General features: G+C 45.5%; 1 protein-coding gene across 2 annotated transcripts; it reads left to right on the forward strand.

Moving 5' to 3' along the window:
• The first annotated feature begins 792 nt into the window (after positions 1 to 792).
• Positions 793 to 13,497, forward strand: LOC139073343 (zinc finger protein with KRAB and SCAN domains 7-like). Of its 2 annotated transcripts, none has more exons than XM_070575683.1 (4): positions 793 to 881; positions 7,350 to 7,441; positions 7,746 to 7,872; positions 9,107 to 13,497. In XM_070575683.1, exons 2-4 carry the CDS (start codon positions 7,427 to 7,429, stop codon positions 10,558 to 10,560), a joined length of 1,596 nt encoding a protein of 531 aa, XP_070431784.1. In that variant the 5' UTR covers positions 793 to 881; positions 7,350 to 7,426; the 3' UTR covers positions 10,561 to 13,497. The 2 variants fall into 2 exon arrangements, with proteins under 2 accessions (XP_070431784.1, XP_070431785.1); XM_070575684.1 differs by having other exon boundaries at positions 9,110 to 13,497.
• Positions 13,498 to 14,271: the final 774 nt, after the last annotated feature.

Below are 14,271 nucleotides of genomic sequence, written 5' to 3' on the forward strand. Positions count from 1 at the left end.
TTTCAAAGAGGTATTCAGTTGCAAATGAGCAGGTCAATAAGACCCTGATGTTCGGAAAGGAACTAACATGCGCAGCAATGATTGAGCTTAGGAGGGGAAGTATGCATTCTTAAGAGAGTGCATTCTTTACTTTAATGGCTAAAGCAGATGTACAATGTATGTTTGATAGGCTATAAATCAGGCTTCTTTAGTTCAAGCTGAATCAGTTTTGTAACTTGGATAGTTACCCCATGTACCCCATATGCGACAATCTCATCACCCACTAGGGTGAGCCTGCTTAGAACTCACCCATAAGAGAAAACAGCTGGAGGCTGTGGGAAGGTAATGTTTGCTGTGGCTGTGGCTGGGAATAAGCATGTACCCACTGGTTGTGGTGGTGATCCGGGAAGAGGTTAGCCGGAAAACTACCCTCCCTTAGGATCTGGTTTCCCAACTTGAAGGAGGCCCCAGGGAGTAATGAGTGGCCCTTTAACAGCTCTGCCAACCAGAACCGGTCAGTTAGATCTTGCTGGTCCCTATTTTGACCCCGAGCTTTGGATCCTTTTCTTGCCTGGAGGGAGGGCAGCCCTGCACACACATCAACAGGGATGTGGGAAAACGCCAAGACTGATAGAGCTCTGGGGCTCGAATGGGCCTCGGAGAACGGAGGACAGACGTCCACAGGCCAGGCGGCGGGCTTGGGGACGAGCCCCTCGGCTGGGCTCGGAGGCCGGCCAGCGCGACCCTGGGCCGGGAGAAGCCGAGACGGTGGCCCTCCCAGTTTCCTAGAGAGGCCGCCGAGGCCCGGGGCGGCGGCGCGCGTGCGCGACGGGCCAGCGGGAGCCGGGCGCGGGGCGTGCGGTGCGGCGGGCAGGCGGAGTCTCGGGCGGCCCCGGGAGTCGGTGAGCGGCCGGGTGGCGCAGGCGGGGCGGGGCGGCGGGGGCTGCTGTGCGCCCGCGGGGTTCCCGGGGCGCGGTGGGGTGCTCGGCTGTGGCCGGCGGGCGGCGGTGGGGCCCGGGCTGGAGGCCGCGGCCGGGGCGGTGGTCTGGCCGGGGATCCGGTCCCCGCCGTGCTGAGGGCTCAGCTGGAGGAGCTTCGGCGCCCGGGGCGGGGAGGGAGGGATTTCTGTGCGTTATCGCTTCTCCCGATTATGCAAACAAAGCGCGCTCATTACGGCCCATTAGATGACGCGGAGAGAGTAAGGAAAGTAAAAGTAACCGCAGTCCGCAAGTGTGTTCTCCTGGAGGCTTCCTGACATTTTCCAGTTTGTGTATAAGTATGCAAGCTCGCATACATGTGTAAGTTTTTATTACGAAATGGGATCATACTATTGCTCTTAAAAAACTTTTTTTAGTTTTGTGGGAATATATACATAGCATTTACCGTATGACACATAAAAGTTTACCATTTTAACGTGTATATGTAATTCAGTGGTATTAAGTACATTCCTAGTATTGCTTTTGAAAGTTATATCTTCAGCTTGCGGAATGCATTTGTTCATATATTGGTTAAAATTAGTGCTAGCATTATGACACCATCAAGACGTTTTTGCAAGTATGATTAAAAGAAAAATATTTTGTTTGCAGTTTATTTCCCATAGTACACAATAGTTGAAGCTGTAAATGTTCAAGTGATGTTTGTGCAGAAAAAATAGCAAAATCTTTATTAGAGCGATTGTCTGTCTTCAGAATGAAAGAGTAGTATATAAAATGCAGCGTTTCTTTTTTAAAGATTTTATTTTTCCTTTTTCTCCCAAACCTCCCCCCCCCCCCGTACATAGTTGTGTATTTTTAGTTGTGGGTCCTTCTAGTGTGGCATGTGGGACGCCGCCCAAGCATAGCATGGCCCTATGAGCGGTGCCATGTCCACTCCCAGGACTGGAACCGGGAAACCCTGGGCCCCCAAAGCCGGACGTGTTAACTTAACCGCTCGGCCTCCGGCTGACCCTAAAATGCAGTTTTTAAGCACAAGGTTCAGCTCTAACCTAAAACCACTGTACTGGCTTCTCACTTACTTTGGCCTAAGAAATCAGAGAATGGTCTCCTCCTTAGTTAAAAGTGGGGCCAGGAAAGAACACCATCCTGTTTCAAGCTGTTTGCCGTTCAGAACTGAAAACTCACTAATACTAGGTCAGTTACTTTGCAAGGAAATGTCAGCAAGTGTTTCTAGCCATATTTTGATTGAGGATATCAGGGAACTTCCGTTGTTTATACACGTGTATATCTGTGTGCATAATCAAGGACTGACAAATGAGGCTCTTACATGTTGATGCTAAAGAGAGGCAGACAAATTTTGATTAAAAAAGTAATCCTTACTGTTGTGAAAAGATGGGAATGTTTTGAAGACAAACTTCAGCATGTACTTATAAGGGATACTGACAAAACATGAAAAATGTTTAGTAACTATGCCATTTAGTTTTCTGTGGTTCCTGGTATCCAAGAAGTATTAGCGCATAAGCACTCCATGATGTCAAAGAGTTGCCTCAGAGTAAAAATACATAAAAGTATACCAGACATAACTTACATTATCTTGCAATCTTCAGTACAGATCTTCCTCGACTTACAATGAGGTTACATCCTGAAAAACCCATCGTGAGTTGAAAATATACATCGAAAATCCATTTACTACACCTAACCTCCCAAACATCATAGCTTAGCCTAGCCTACCTTAATGCATGCTCAGAACACTTACATTAGCCTACAGTTGGGCAGAATCATCCAACACAAAGCCGAATTTATAGTCAAGTGTTGAATATCTCATGTAGTTTATTGAATACTGTCCTGAAAGTGGAAAATCAGAAGGGTCAGATGGGTACAGAATGGTCGTAAGTATCTGTTGTTTAGCGTGGCTGACTGGCTGCAGCTTGCTGCTCACCCGGCATCAGGAGAGAGTAGTGGACTGCCTATCGCTAGCCCAGGAGAGATCAAAATTCAGTGTTCTAGGTATGTTTTCTACTGAATGCGTATCACTTTTCACCATCGTAAAATCAAAAATCATATGTCAAACTATTGTGGGGACCTGGAATTGGCCACGCCAAGATATGTCTCTTTGGCATCAGGATTATTTGAGGCTGATTGCTTTTGATAAACTGGGACAGGGAAGGAGGCTCTGAGGAATGGAACTTGCCCTTTGTTAGGACGCGTTTACATTTGTAAGGTAAATCTCTATCTGTAAAAGGTGCCTCCCTCTCTGTACCAGGAAGAAGAAAGGCCATGACCTACTCTCCAAAAACTCTTAATCAATACCAAAGGCAAGGACTTAAAATCTGCATTTTATTGTGCTAGTCTGGTAACCTCCTGTAACTGACTTCCCTCCCCCTCCCAACTTTGGCATTCCTTAAGGATTAAGCATCTTTCTTTAGGCTAGGAACCGATTGCTGCTGCGCTCACCTGTGACCGCCCAGCTCCAGACATAGACTTGCCTTCTGCTACGCCCACCGAGATAGCAGACCATTACCTGCTGTGTCCATCAAGCACTGTGCCGACAGGGCAATCTTGTGACTATTGTGGGAGGGACATTTCAATCACATGTGAAACAACCCGTTTGGGGGCTATATAACCACTCTGTGCACCCCACTTCTTTGGTGCCCTTTCTTCCTTCGGGAAGAAAGGCCCCGGGCCATGGTTCCTCATAAAGCTTTGTTTAATTTTCTCTTGCTATTCTGTCTCATGTGAATTTAATTCGTTCTCCAGCCAGTCGAACCCACATTTGGGGAGAGGAAATGTCCTCCTCCCCTACACTATCAACTCGGACCATCAGTATTTTTATATCAGAAACACTGTGAAAGAGCTCCCTCAGGTGAACCCCTGTGTGCTCTACAAGGCTGAATTTTTGAGCTTATACTTTTCCTTCCCTGATCACCCTCCTCCTTGTTTTCTTATACTGTCTGGCACCTGTCTCTGTCTAACATACCATATATTTTCTCTTTTTTTTTTGAGGTAGCCCTGAGCTAACATCTGCTGCCAGTCCTCCTCTTTGCTGAGGAAGACTGGCCCTGAGTTAACATCAGTGCCCATCTTCCTCTCCATTATACGTGGGACACCTACCACAGCATGGCTTGCCAAGCGGTGCCATGTCCCCACCCGGGATCTGAACCGGCGAACCCTGGGCCGCCAAAGCAGAACGTGCACAGTTAACCACTGCGCCACTGGGCCGGCCCCTGAGCTTATTTCTTAATTGGTCTATTGGTATGAGGATTACACTAACATTTTAAAAATGTTGAAGGACTGGAAGCAGTCTTTGTGTAGTGACAATTGTCTTAGAAACTTGTTTGCTTATTATCAGTGTATAGAATAAACCTTATGTCCCCTGACACTGGTAGGGAAAACAGGAGAGTAAGAGACTACTTAACGAGGATTTAAAAAGGAAAACAAGGGGCCGGCCTGGTGGCGCAGCATTAAGTTTGCACATTCCACCTTGGTGGCCGAGGGTTCGCTGGCTCGGATCCCGGGTGCGGACCTGTGCACCACTTATCAAGTCATGCTGTGGCAGGCATCCCACTTATGAAAAATAGGGGAAGATGGGTACGGATCTTAGCTCAGGGCCAATCTTCCGCAAAAAAAAAAAATAAAAATAAAGACAGCTTTCTAAGAAGGAAAGCAAACAAAATTACCCTGCATGTGAGATGAAGCAGCAAAATGAGAAAAAGAAGAAAACGTCCCTGAAAAATGCCCAGGTGATTGCTTGGGACTTTCCTTCTCTTTTCAAATCCATTCTCATTGTGGGAATGACCTGGGTTGGGGTATGGGGGAGGCTCTAGAGAAGAGGCCTGATCCAGCTTGGGTTGCTCCTCAGGCCTGGGGGCTCACGTTTGTGGTATCATCTTAACAAGTTGGTGGATGGAGGTTTTCTTCAGTCCTCAAAAGCTGTGTGGGGGGCCGGCCCCATGGCTGAGTGGTTAAGTTCACGTGCTTCGGCGGCCCAGGGTTTGGATCCTGGGCGCAGACATGGCACCGCTCATTAGGCCATGTTGAGGCGGCGTCCCACATGCCACAACTGGAAGGACCCACAGCTAAAATATACAACTATGTGCTGGGGGGATTTGGGGAGAAAAAAAGCAGCAAAAAGAAAAAAGATTGGCAACAGTTGTTAGCTCAGGTGCCAATCTTTAAAAAAAAAAAAAGTTAGCTAGGCTTGGGAGGAACCTGAGGCACCTGGATACCTGATGTAGTGGGGCGCTTTCAGCTCTCTGGCCCCCATCACTTTCCCTTGCTCTGGGTCTTTCACTCAGAGCCTGAAGGCCCAGGAGGTCTTCAGCTTTGTCCATGTTCATGGTCGCAGAGGCTGGGCTCACCCTTTCTTTGATGGAAGGCCTGGCGTCTATGGGCGTGCTCACAGGCTGTCTGCCCTCGTTTTCCTGCCTGTCGGTCTTCTCACCACCTCTTTACAAATGGCTCAGTGGCCCCTGGATGTTTCTGCAGCAGCTGCTTCAGAACAGGCCAGCTTGGAGGCTTCTTTCTGGTGCTCATTTCACTGTGGGTCTCAATTTCCTGAGATAGGTCGATGCTGTTTATCTTCCCCACTGGGTGCATTTCTTTGAAATATTTCTCCCTGGCCTCCAGTTCATTCTCTTTAGGCTCCCTGCCAGATTTCTCCTCACCCTGAGCAGTTTTCCAGTTCTTTTCATACTTCAGTTTTCCTTCTGTCTCCTATCCATTCTGCGGGTTTGTCTGTGAAAGGCTGTCTCCCTCGCTGACTTTCTGCTTCGTCCTGAGCAGTTTCCTTCTTCCGGTTTGAGCTGCTGGAGCTCAGCAGGGCTGGAGCCTGCCCCTCCTGCTCCTGAAGCACCCTTTCCTCTTCAGGCGTCTTTTGTCGTTGTGTCTCTAAGTCTCTTTTCCTAGGCCTTCAGTGATTTGCTTTATCACTTCTCTCGTTTTCCTTTGCTTTTGTTTTCTCTGAATGTTTCTTCTTACCTGTCCCCCTGTTTTCACAGCATGGCTTCCTTTGTCTGCCCGAACTAGGGCAGCCTGCTCACATGCGTGATCCCTAATGTAGTTCTTCACTTGACTCTCCGTGCCTTGGAGCAGGGCTGTAGTTTCTCCCTTTTAGCTGGGTGATGGCGTGCTTCCTTCTTCCCGTCTCAGTGTACGGTCCTCTCGTTTTTGTCAGTCCCAGCAGCACTTGCTGAGTCCGGATGTTTGTAGCGAATGTAGGAGATGATGGCTTCTGGGTGAAGGTAGTGATTTCTTTAAATTTGCTTACATGGTGGGAGTTGGAGGGTGCCTCGGTTTCAGGGGAAGACGACCATCGTCTGTGACTCGGTGTGTGGAGTCATGGGCCACTTTGCAAAAAGTACTAAGACCTGCTGTCCATAATATTTTCACATATGGTCTAAGGTAGGGGTCCAACTTCATTCTTTTGTACATCTGGTTGTCCCAGCACCAGTTGTTGAAAAGTCTATTCTTTCCCCTTTGAGTGGTCTTGGGACCTTCATCAAAAGTAAGTTGACTAGAGATGTATGGGGTTTGGTTCTGGACTCTTAGTCTGTGTCATTGATTTATGTCTATCGTTATGCCAGCACCACATTGTCTTGGTGATTGCTGCTTTGTAAAGTAAGTTTAGAAATTGGGAATTGTAAGTCTTCCTTCTTATTTTTATTTTTCAAATTTCATTTGGCTGTGCTGGAAATCTTGAGTTTCCATATGAATTTTATTATCAGTTTGTCAATTTTTACAAAGAAGCTAGCTGGGCTTCTGATAGGGATTGTGTTGAATCTGAAGATCAATTTGGCGAATATCTGTTAGATGTGAGTTTCAAGAAAGGAGAGAGGGAATAAGAGGTTTTGATGGATGTCTGGAATCATTGACAGAACTTGGGGACAAAGAAAAGGAAGACAGTCCGAACATGTATTTTTGACACTGAATTTATGGTTATGTGCAACACCAGGTGAAGTGTCCAGCAGATGACTGGAAGCTTGTGATGGAAGTGCGGAAGAGAGCAGAGCAATGAGAGTCGATGAGACCTCTGACAGAGAAGGGAAGCTCTGAGGCCTGAGCACCTGGAATGTCCATAATGAGAGGGCAGAGGAAGGAAGAAAAACCAGGGAAAGAGGGCCCAGAGATGTGGGGTAAATCAGGCTAGGCTTGTGCTAGGGAAGCCATGGGAGAGAATGTCGTCAGAAGTATGGCTTCCTTCAGAGAGGTTCAAGACAGTGAGGACTGAGGGGGCCAGTCCTCAGTGTGACCCGAGTCCTTCTACCATACCCCTCCTGGAAAATGCACAGCACACGTAGGATAAAGCCTTTCTGGAAAGGGCATGAGACTCTGTGTGTGGAGTTGCCTGGGCTCTCTTGAGTCCACTGGGTGGGATACAGACCTTGCTGGAGCCAAGGGCATGGCTTGTCCCACTCATAGCTTTCTTTCCTCCCTCAGCTCAACAGGCTTCCCCAGTGCCTGCCGTTCCCCAAGCAGGGAACTTAGGAGACCAAGCAGCAGCAAGTGTGCTTCAGATGGTCGGGCCCCAGGTGAGCTTAGTCCTTTCCGTCTTTCCTGAGTTCCCCGGTCTGTGGCCCCGGATAGCTAGAGCTCAGCCCCGGGCTCTGGGCCATTCTGAGATGTTCCTGTGGCTTCCCTGCCTAATTGCTTCCCCTGGAGCTGGTCCCGCCTGCTGAGTTCATGGACTCTGTCTTGCCCTGGTCTTGTCCTTTTAGATGCGTCATCCCAGCCTCTGTCCCTCTGCCCCCACTTTCCCCACCAGGACCCTCACCCAGTGCTCTCAGTAGCCTTCAGGCTGGGAATATCCTGAGCGATAGAAGCTTGTCGTTCCAGGGGTCTGCAGCGTACGAGTTCCTGTGCGTGGACTATACTCAGAAGAAGTGGAGAGGTCCAGCAGTCAGTCAGAGAGCCCTGTACCAGAACGTCATGCCGGAAAATCACTGCAGCGCGGCCTCCCTGGGTAATGCTTCTGCTCCCCGGTAACTTAGAGTCTGCAGTCTTTGCATTTTCTTTGCTGTATTCTTTTTCTTTGTTAACTTTTATTGTGAAAAATGGCAAACAGACAAAGTAGAGAGAACAGTATCCTGAATCTTTCTGCACCATCACCCAGCTTTAACAGTTATCAGCATTCTCTTTCTTCATTATTAATTGACCCAGGGTGGTTTAGTTAGTTTGTAGTTGTAAGGAATAGAGAGCTACTCAGGTTATTGTAGTTAATGAGCTGTGTTACTTATAATAAGGCTAAAGAAATGGAAACCCTGAACAAATGGAACCCTGACCGCCTGGCCCAGAAACAGGGCCTTGTGGAGACTGAGCCTTGACCCAGGGCAGCTCAGCAGCCTCAGCAGCAACAGCTGATGACATTTAGGCTAGTGTTGCACCGGGAATGTGACGCAGCTGCTCCCTGCATATCTGTCTTCTTCTCCCACTGCTCCCCATTCTCTTCACTCTGAATCTTTTGCCCCTCACAGCTCCTTCTTAATTATGTTCTCTGTTCCCTCATACTTTCTGCTTGCTGTGGCTCCCAGTAGTTTAGCTTCTCTTCATACATCATTTCAGCTTGAGCTCCTACTTGTAATTTCCTTCATTTTGCCCTACTTCCAGTTCAGAATTTACTTCGAGAGGGACTCCAAGGGTGGGTCAACCATTAAATCTCATCTCTGTTTGGGCAGAACTTTGGCCCAGGCCACAGCAGAGGCTGATGACTAATCTACAGGAAAGCTACAGTTCGGTCTAGTGCTTGGCCCTGTCCAGTCACCTGTCATCCATCATGGGATGAGCTGGGTTGCTTGGCATAAAGTGTGGTTGCTTCAGCTTCCCCTTCAGGAAAGACGAGCAGGGCAGCTTCCTGGAAGGGGCCTGTTGTCAGGGCAGTTTCTGTGATTGACAGGTCCAGGACAGTAGCGTATTCTGGAGAGGGTGGGCTTAGGAGTCAGGGACCCACACATCCACAACTTGAACGTACTGAAGTAGTAGAATGATGTTTGTAGCCCTGATTAAGATGTGATTGAAAGCAACCAACATTTTGTGTTCAGCTATGACCATGATTGCTCTCTTTTTCAAGCTTTTGTATTTAAAAATTCCAGAACTGAAAAGTAAATATTCAACTATTGAGTTTCCATAGACTACTGATAATTCTTTTTCTCAGTAGGACAAGAAATGAGTAAAAGTTGTTTTCTTCTTTCTTTTGGCAGCAGGTGAGAACAGAATGGAGAGTTCAGAGTTGCCTGCAAAGCAGGAAATTTCTAAAGGGTTGGAGTCATCTGATAGATTATCAGGAGGACTCTGTGGGGTGGTTCCTGGAGGACCAGAAGCTGGAGATGCCTGTGAAGATGCTTTAGAGAAGCTAGAAGGGCAACCCTCAGATGAGGAAGGGAGCCAACTCGAAAGTGATTTCCTGGAAATAACATATGAGAATAAAAATAAATCTACTGAAGATGGGTGTGATATATATAAGGAACTTGGGGAACATCCAAATCTGTCTTCCCATCCTGCAGAACATCAAGGAGTCCTGAAAGGACAGAAATTCTATCGATGTGGTGAATGTGGCAAAACTTTTAATTGGAGTTCACACCTCATTGGGCATCAGAGAATCCACACTGGAGAGAAACCCTATGAGTGTAACGAGTGTGGAAAGACATTCAGGCAGACCTCTCAGCTCATAGTTCATCTCAGAACCCACACGGGGGAAAAGCCCTATGAGTGCAGCGTGTGTGGAAAGACCTATCGACACAGCTCCCATCTCATTCAACACCAGAGACTCCATAATGGGGAGAAACCTTATAAATGTAATGAATGTGAAAAAGCCTTCAATGAGAGCTCCAAACTGTTTGACCACCAAAGAACCCACACTGGGGAGAAACCATATGAATGCCATGAGTGTGGAGCAGCCTTCAGTCGGAGTAAAAATCTTATCCGACACCAGGTACTTCACACTGGTAAGAAACCCTACAAGTGTAATGAGTGTGGGAAAGCTTTCTGTTCTAATAGAAATCTCATTGATCATCAGAGAATCCACAGTGGGGAGAAGCCTTATGAGTGTAATCAATGTGGCAAGGCCTTCAGTCGGAGTAAATGTCTTATTCGACATCAGAGCCTCCACACTGGGGAAAAACCATACAAATGTAGTGACTGTGGGAAAGCTTTCAGTCAAATCTCTCAGCTTGCTGACCATGAGCGAATGCATACTGGAGAAAAACCTTTTGAATGTAATGAGTGTGGGAAAGCATTCAGTCTGAGTAAGTGTCTTATTCGACATCAGAGACTTCACACAGGTGAAAAGCCCTATAAATGCAATGAATGTGGAAAATCCTTCAATCAAAACTCATACCTCATTATACACCAGAGAATTCACACTGGTGAGAAACCTTATGAATGTACTGAGTGTGGGAAGGTCTTCAGCCATAATTCCAGCCTTATGGTACATCAGAGAACCCATACTGGGGAGAAACCATATAAATGCAGTGAGTGTGGGAAAGCCTTCAGTGACAGCTCACAGCTTACTGTGCACCAGAGAGTTCACACTGGAGAGAAACCCTATGAATGTATTGAGTGTGGAAAAGCCTTCAGTCAGCGTTCCACTTTCAATCACCACCAGCGAACTCACACTGGAGAGAAGCAGGCAGGTGGGGCTCGGTCAGTTTCTTAAAGCATAAATCTCCAAGACAGCAAGGAACTTTGAGTTAAGCTTTCTTTATAAGAAGGCTACTCACCCTGGTGTCCTCTTAGAACCACTAATTGAAGTGGGGCATTCCCTAAATGCTTCCTGCTGGGTCATAAAGGTAGGAGAGTGGCAGTAACAGTGCACTCCTTCCTCAGTAATGGGGAAGTGAGGACCACGCATTTCATGTACTTGTAGATTTCCTTCTTTCTTTATATCTCTTTTTTAAAAGTTTGAATTCTGTGTCATTTCTTAGTTATTCATCCCATAATCAGACTGTGTGCTTCTCAAGGACAGAGATTATATCTTCCTTTTTCTATTCCAGTTAATCCGTTTCCCCAGTTACATAAAGTCGTTATCTGAAACGGATTCCTTTTCTGACTCTTGGGTCTGGCCTTTTTGAAACTTCTGTTCCAATCTAGACCCTCATCACTTGTTCCCTACCTAGAAACCGTTTCTTCTTCCTGTTTGCTAATCTGTGTCCCTCAGAACCTGTAAGATCCAGTTCATCTCTGAAAGACATTTTTCTTCAGATGCTTCTTCCTTCCTCCTAAACTTCTGTTGATATGACCTCAGTGCTTCAAATTAGCCTGTGCTACAATTTGCAGTTACTAAATTGCCTTGTAAATTATTCTCAACTTAATGCATATGTGTATACTTTCATACCAATTTAATGTAGGCTCTTTGTGGTTGGGTATTGTATCTGTTTCTTTTGGCATATAGATAATTCTCTGCATCTACTAGTTGTTGAAGAAGTTTTTAAAACTCACTTCTCCAACGCAACCATTCTGCAAGTGAGGATGAACTCCCCTCCCACCACCCAACCTAAAATTTCTAACGATGGATATCATCGGATATCACATACAAAGGCCTCATTCATATCATCTACGTGTATCCCTGGAGTCTTACTGCTGTTACTTCTGCCTCAGAGAGCTAATGGGTTTGTGTTTGAGTGCGTGTGTGTGTGTGTGTGTGTGTATGTATGTATGTATGTATGTACTCAGGTATTGGAGTTGGCAGTCATGTTCCACTGATAGGTACTTTGCCCTGCACACTGATTCTAGTTCTGAACTAGCCGAGTCCACCCTATGCCTAAGTAAACAAGTTAAGAACAGCATCAAAATTTACTGTGAAGATTTGACTTTCGTGACTGTGGCAAAGATGATTGAAAGTTCCAGTTAGAAGCATTCTTGGATGGTTGGAATTCACAGCGATGAGGTTTGTGGCAAGATAGTAGAGTCAAATTAATCTTATTTCCTTACCAATTTCTAGGTTAGAGGTGTACCCTTAATTTTTGTAATTACCTTTTGGGCCATCTTTCATTCATCAAAGGCAGAAGAAACAGGAAATCTTTTCAGAGGATTTCCACTCCTTAACAGTCACATATTGGACATAAGCTTGAACAACTCTTTATTTTCTCCCTTGCAGTAGGGCCCCACTGCTGGGGCACCTCTGCCTCTGGTGTCAACCTCCTTCCTCTTAGCAATATGAGGAGCGGCAGTGTGGCACAGGTGGAGGAGGAGGTGGGGGCGATGTCAGGTGTGTAACCTGGAGGGGAGAGATTTTTGTGAGCTGTGATTTGTGTCTTAGAGGCAATGGAGAAGAAAGGAAAGAGAGTCCAGGCTGAAGAAAATAAGAATTAGATGTGATTCTGGGAGAGGCCTCTCAGACATTGTTAGAATGTTTTTTGGGGGCCTAAAAAATTTCTGAACCAAGGACAGGGGACTGGAAATTTGTCATTTGTGAATGTGTTTTCAATTAAATTTCTGTTACAGCTATGTTTTTGGTGTTTATTTCCATTTTCCTTTACAAAATATGCAGATAGGACTTCCTTTTTTAAGTGTTTTACTTTGGGAGTTCTCAGATCCCAGGGAAGAACCCAGCCCCCATTATGAGCACCTGCGTCCATCCCTCCACCCTGATTGGACATTACTGCTCATGTCATCAGTAGAACCCCCTGCCTGTTGGATGCTATAGTTTTATCTTCGGGTTCTTGTCTGCTCATCCCCTGCCACACTAAGTCTCTGGAGTGGGTGATCCAGTGCTATTCATGACTGTTACACACCACCAGCTGTCTGGTGGGTGCTCAGTAGAAATGAACGTCTTCACTTCCTGGAAAAGCACTCAGGCTCTTGGATGGAGGAAAAAGGGCTACATTGGAAAGCCACACCTCAATTTCTATTGCTAGTATTGGAAATAATTATTGGTTTTTAAAAACTTTATCTGGATCCAATTACCTTGCTAAATTATTTTTAGTTTTCATTTCCTAACTTTTGTAGGTATACAAAAATAATTAGTATTCTCTTAATTTCTAATTTGTATGTCACTTATGTCATGCATTAGCAAGAATATAAAAAGAAAATAGCAGATAACAGGCATTCCATGTCTTGTTCCTAAAGTTTTTAGCACTTCACAGTTTTTTTATGATGTTCACCTCATTCTTAGTTTCTGATAAATATTCTATTGTGTTTAGAAGTTTCCTTTTATCTCTATTTTTAGAAGAAGCAGTATGGTATCTAAGTGGTTAAGTGCACAGATTTTGTGCCTAGCACTCTAAGTTCAAATCCTCACTCCACCACCTTCTTAGGTGTGTGATGCTGGGCAGTCACTGAGCTTGTGTCTCAGTTCTTCCATCTGTGAAATGGTTCTACCTCATAGGGCTGTGAGGATAAAATTAGTTAATATAAGTGTAAGGCACTTAAAATAGTGCTTGATGCATAGTACACATTATAGCAATTATTATTATACTTAGAGTTTCTATTAGAAATGGATGCTAAGTTCTATCTAATTTTTTAAAAGTCTGTTGGTGTAATTTACAGGTCATATTCTGTATTTTTTTTTTTTTGTAATTCATTTTATTGACAAGTTTTCAAATAATTGAAATTTCTTGACATTCCTGGAATAAAGTCCATTTGTTCATGGTGATTTCTTTTTTCTGCTTACAGAACTAGATTCAATTTGCTTTGCAAAATGAATTTGGAACTTTTCTTTCTGTTTTATTACTCTGGAAAAGTTTGCATAATGTGAGAATTATTCTTTGAAGGCTAAATATATCTAGGCCTGATCCTTTTTTGGGAGGGAGGGGACTGGGAGGGACATATCTGTAGCAGCTGTCTTAGTTTGGGGCTACTATCACAAAACACCATAGACTCGGGGGCTTTAACAACAGATATTTATTCCTCACGGTTTTGGAGGCTGGGAAGTCCAAGATCAAGTTGCCGGCATGACCAGGTTCTGGTAAGGACCTGCTTCCTGGCTTGCAGACAGCTGCCTTCTTGCTATATTCTCATATCATGAAGAAAGAGAGAAGCTGTCTGTCTGTTTCTCTTCTAATAAGGGCGTTAATCCCATCGTGGGTGCCCTACCCACGTAAGCTGATCTAACCCTAGTTACTTCCCAAGGGCCCTGCCTCTACATACCTTCCCACTAGGGATTAGAGCTTTGACATGGATTTTGAGGAGACAAACATTTGGTCCATCAGTTCTGCCTCTGGCTCCCCCAAATTCATGTCCTCACATGCAAAATACATTAATTTCATTGATTTCATTCCAGTAGCCCAAAAGTCTTACCTCTGGTTCAGCATTAACTTGAAAGTCTGGAAGTCCAAAGTGTCATCTAAATATCATCTAGGTCAGATACGGGTGAGACTTGAGCTATGATTCATCTAGAGGCAAAATTCTCCGGCTGTGAGCCTGAAAC

Source organism: Equus przewalskii, chromosome 15, assembly GCF_037783145.1.
Source record: "Equus przewalskii isolate Varuska chromosome 15, EquPr2, whole genome shotgun sequence".
NCBI classification, from domain to species: Eukaryota; Metazoa; Chordata; class Mammalia; order Perissodactyla; family Equidae; genus Equus; species Equus przewalskii.

Bases quoted from the DNA above. Each gene is read 5' to 3' on its own strand.
- LOC139073343 (XM_070575683.1), top strand. The intron at 7,873-9,106 runs GTAATGCTTCTG...TTCTTTTGGCAG, and splicing joins CTGCAGCGCGGCCTCCCTGG to CAGGTGAGAACAGAATGGAG.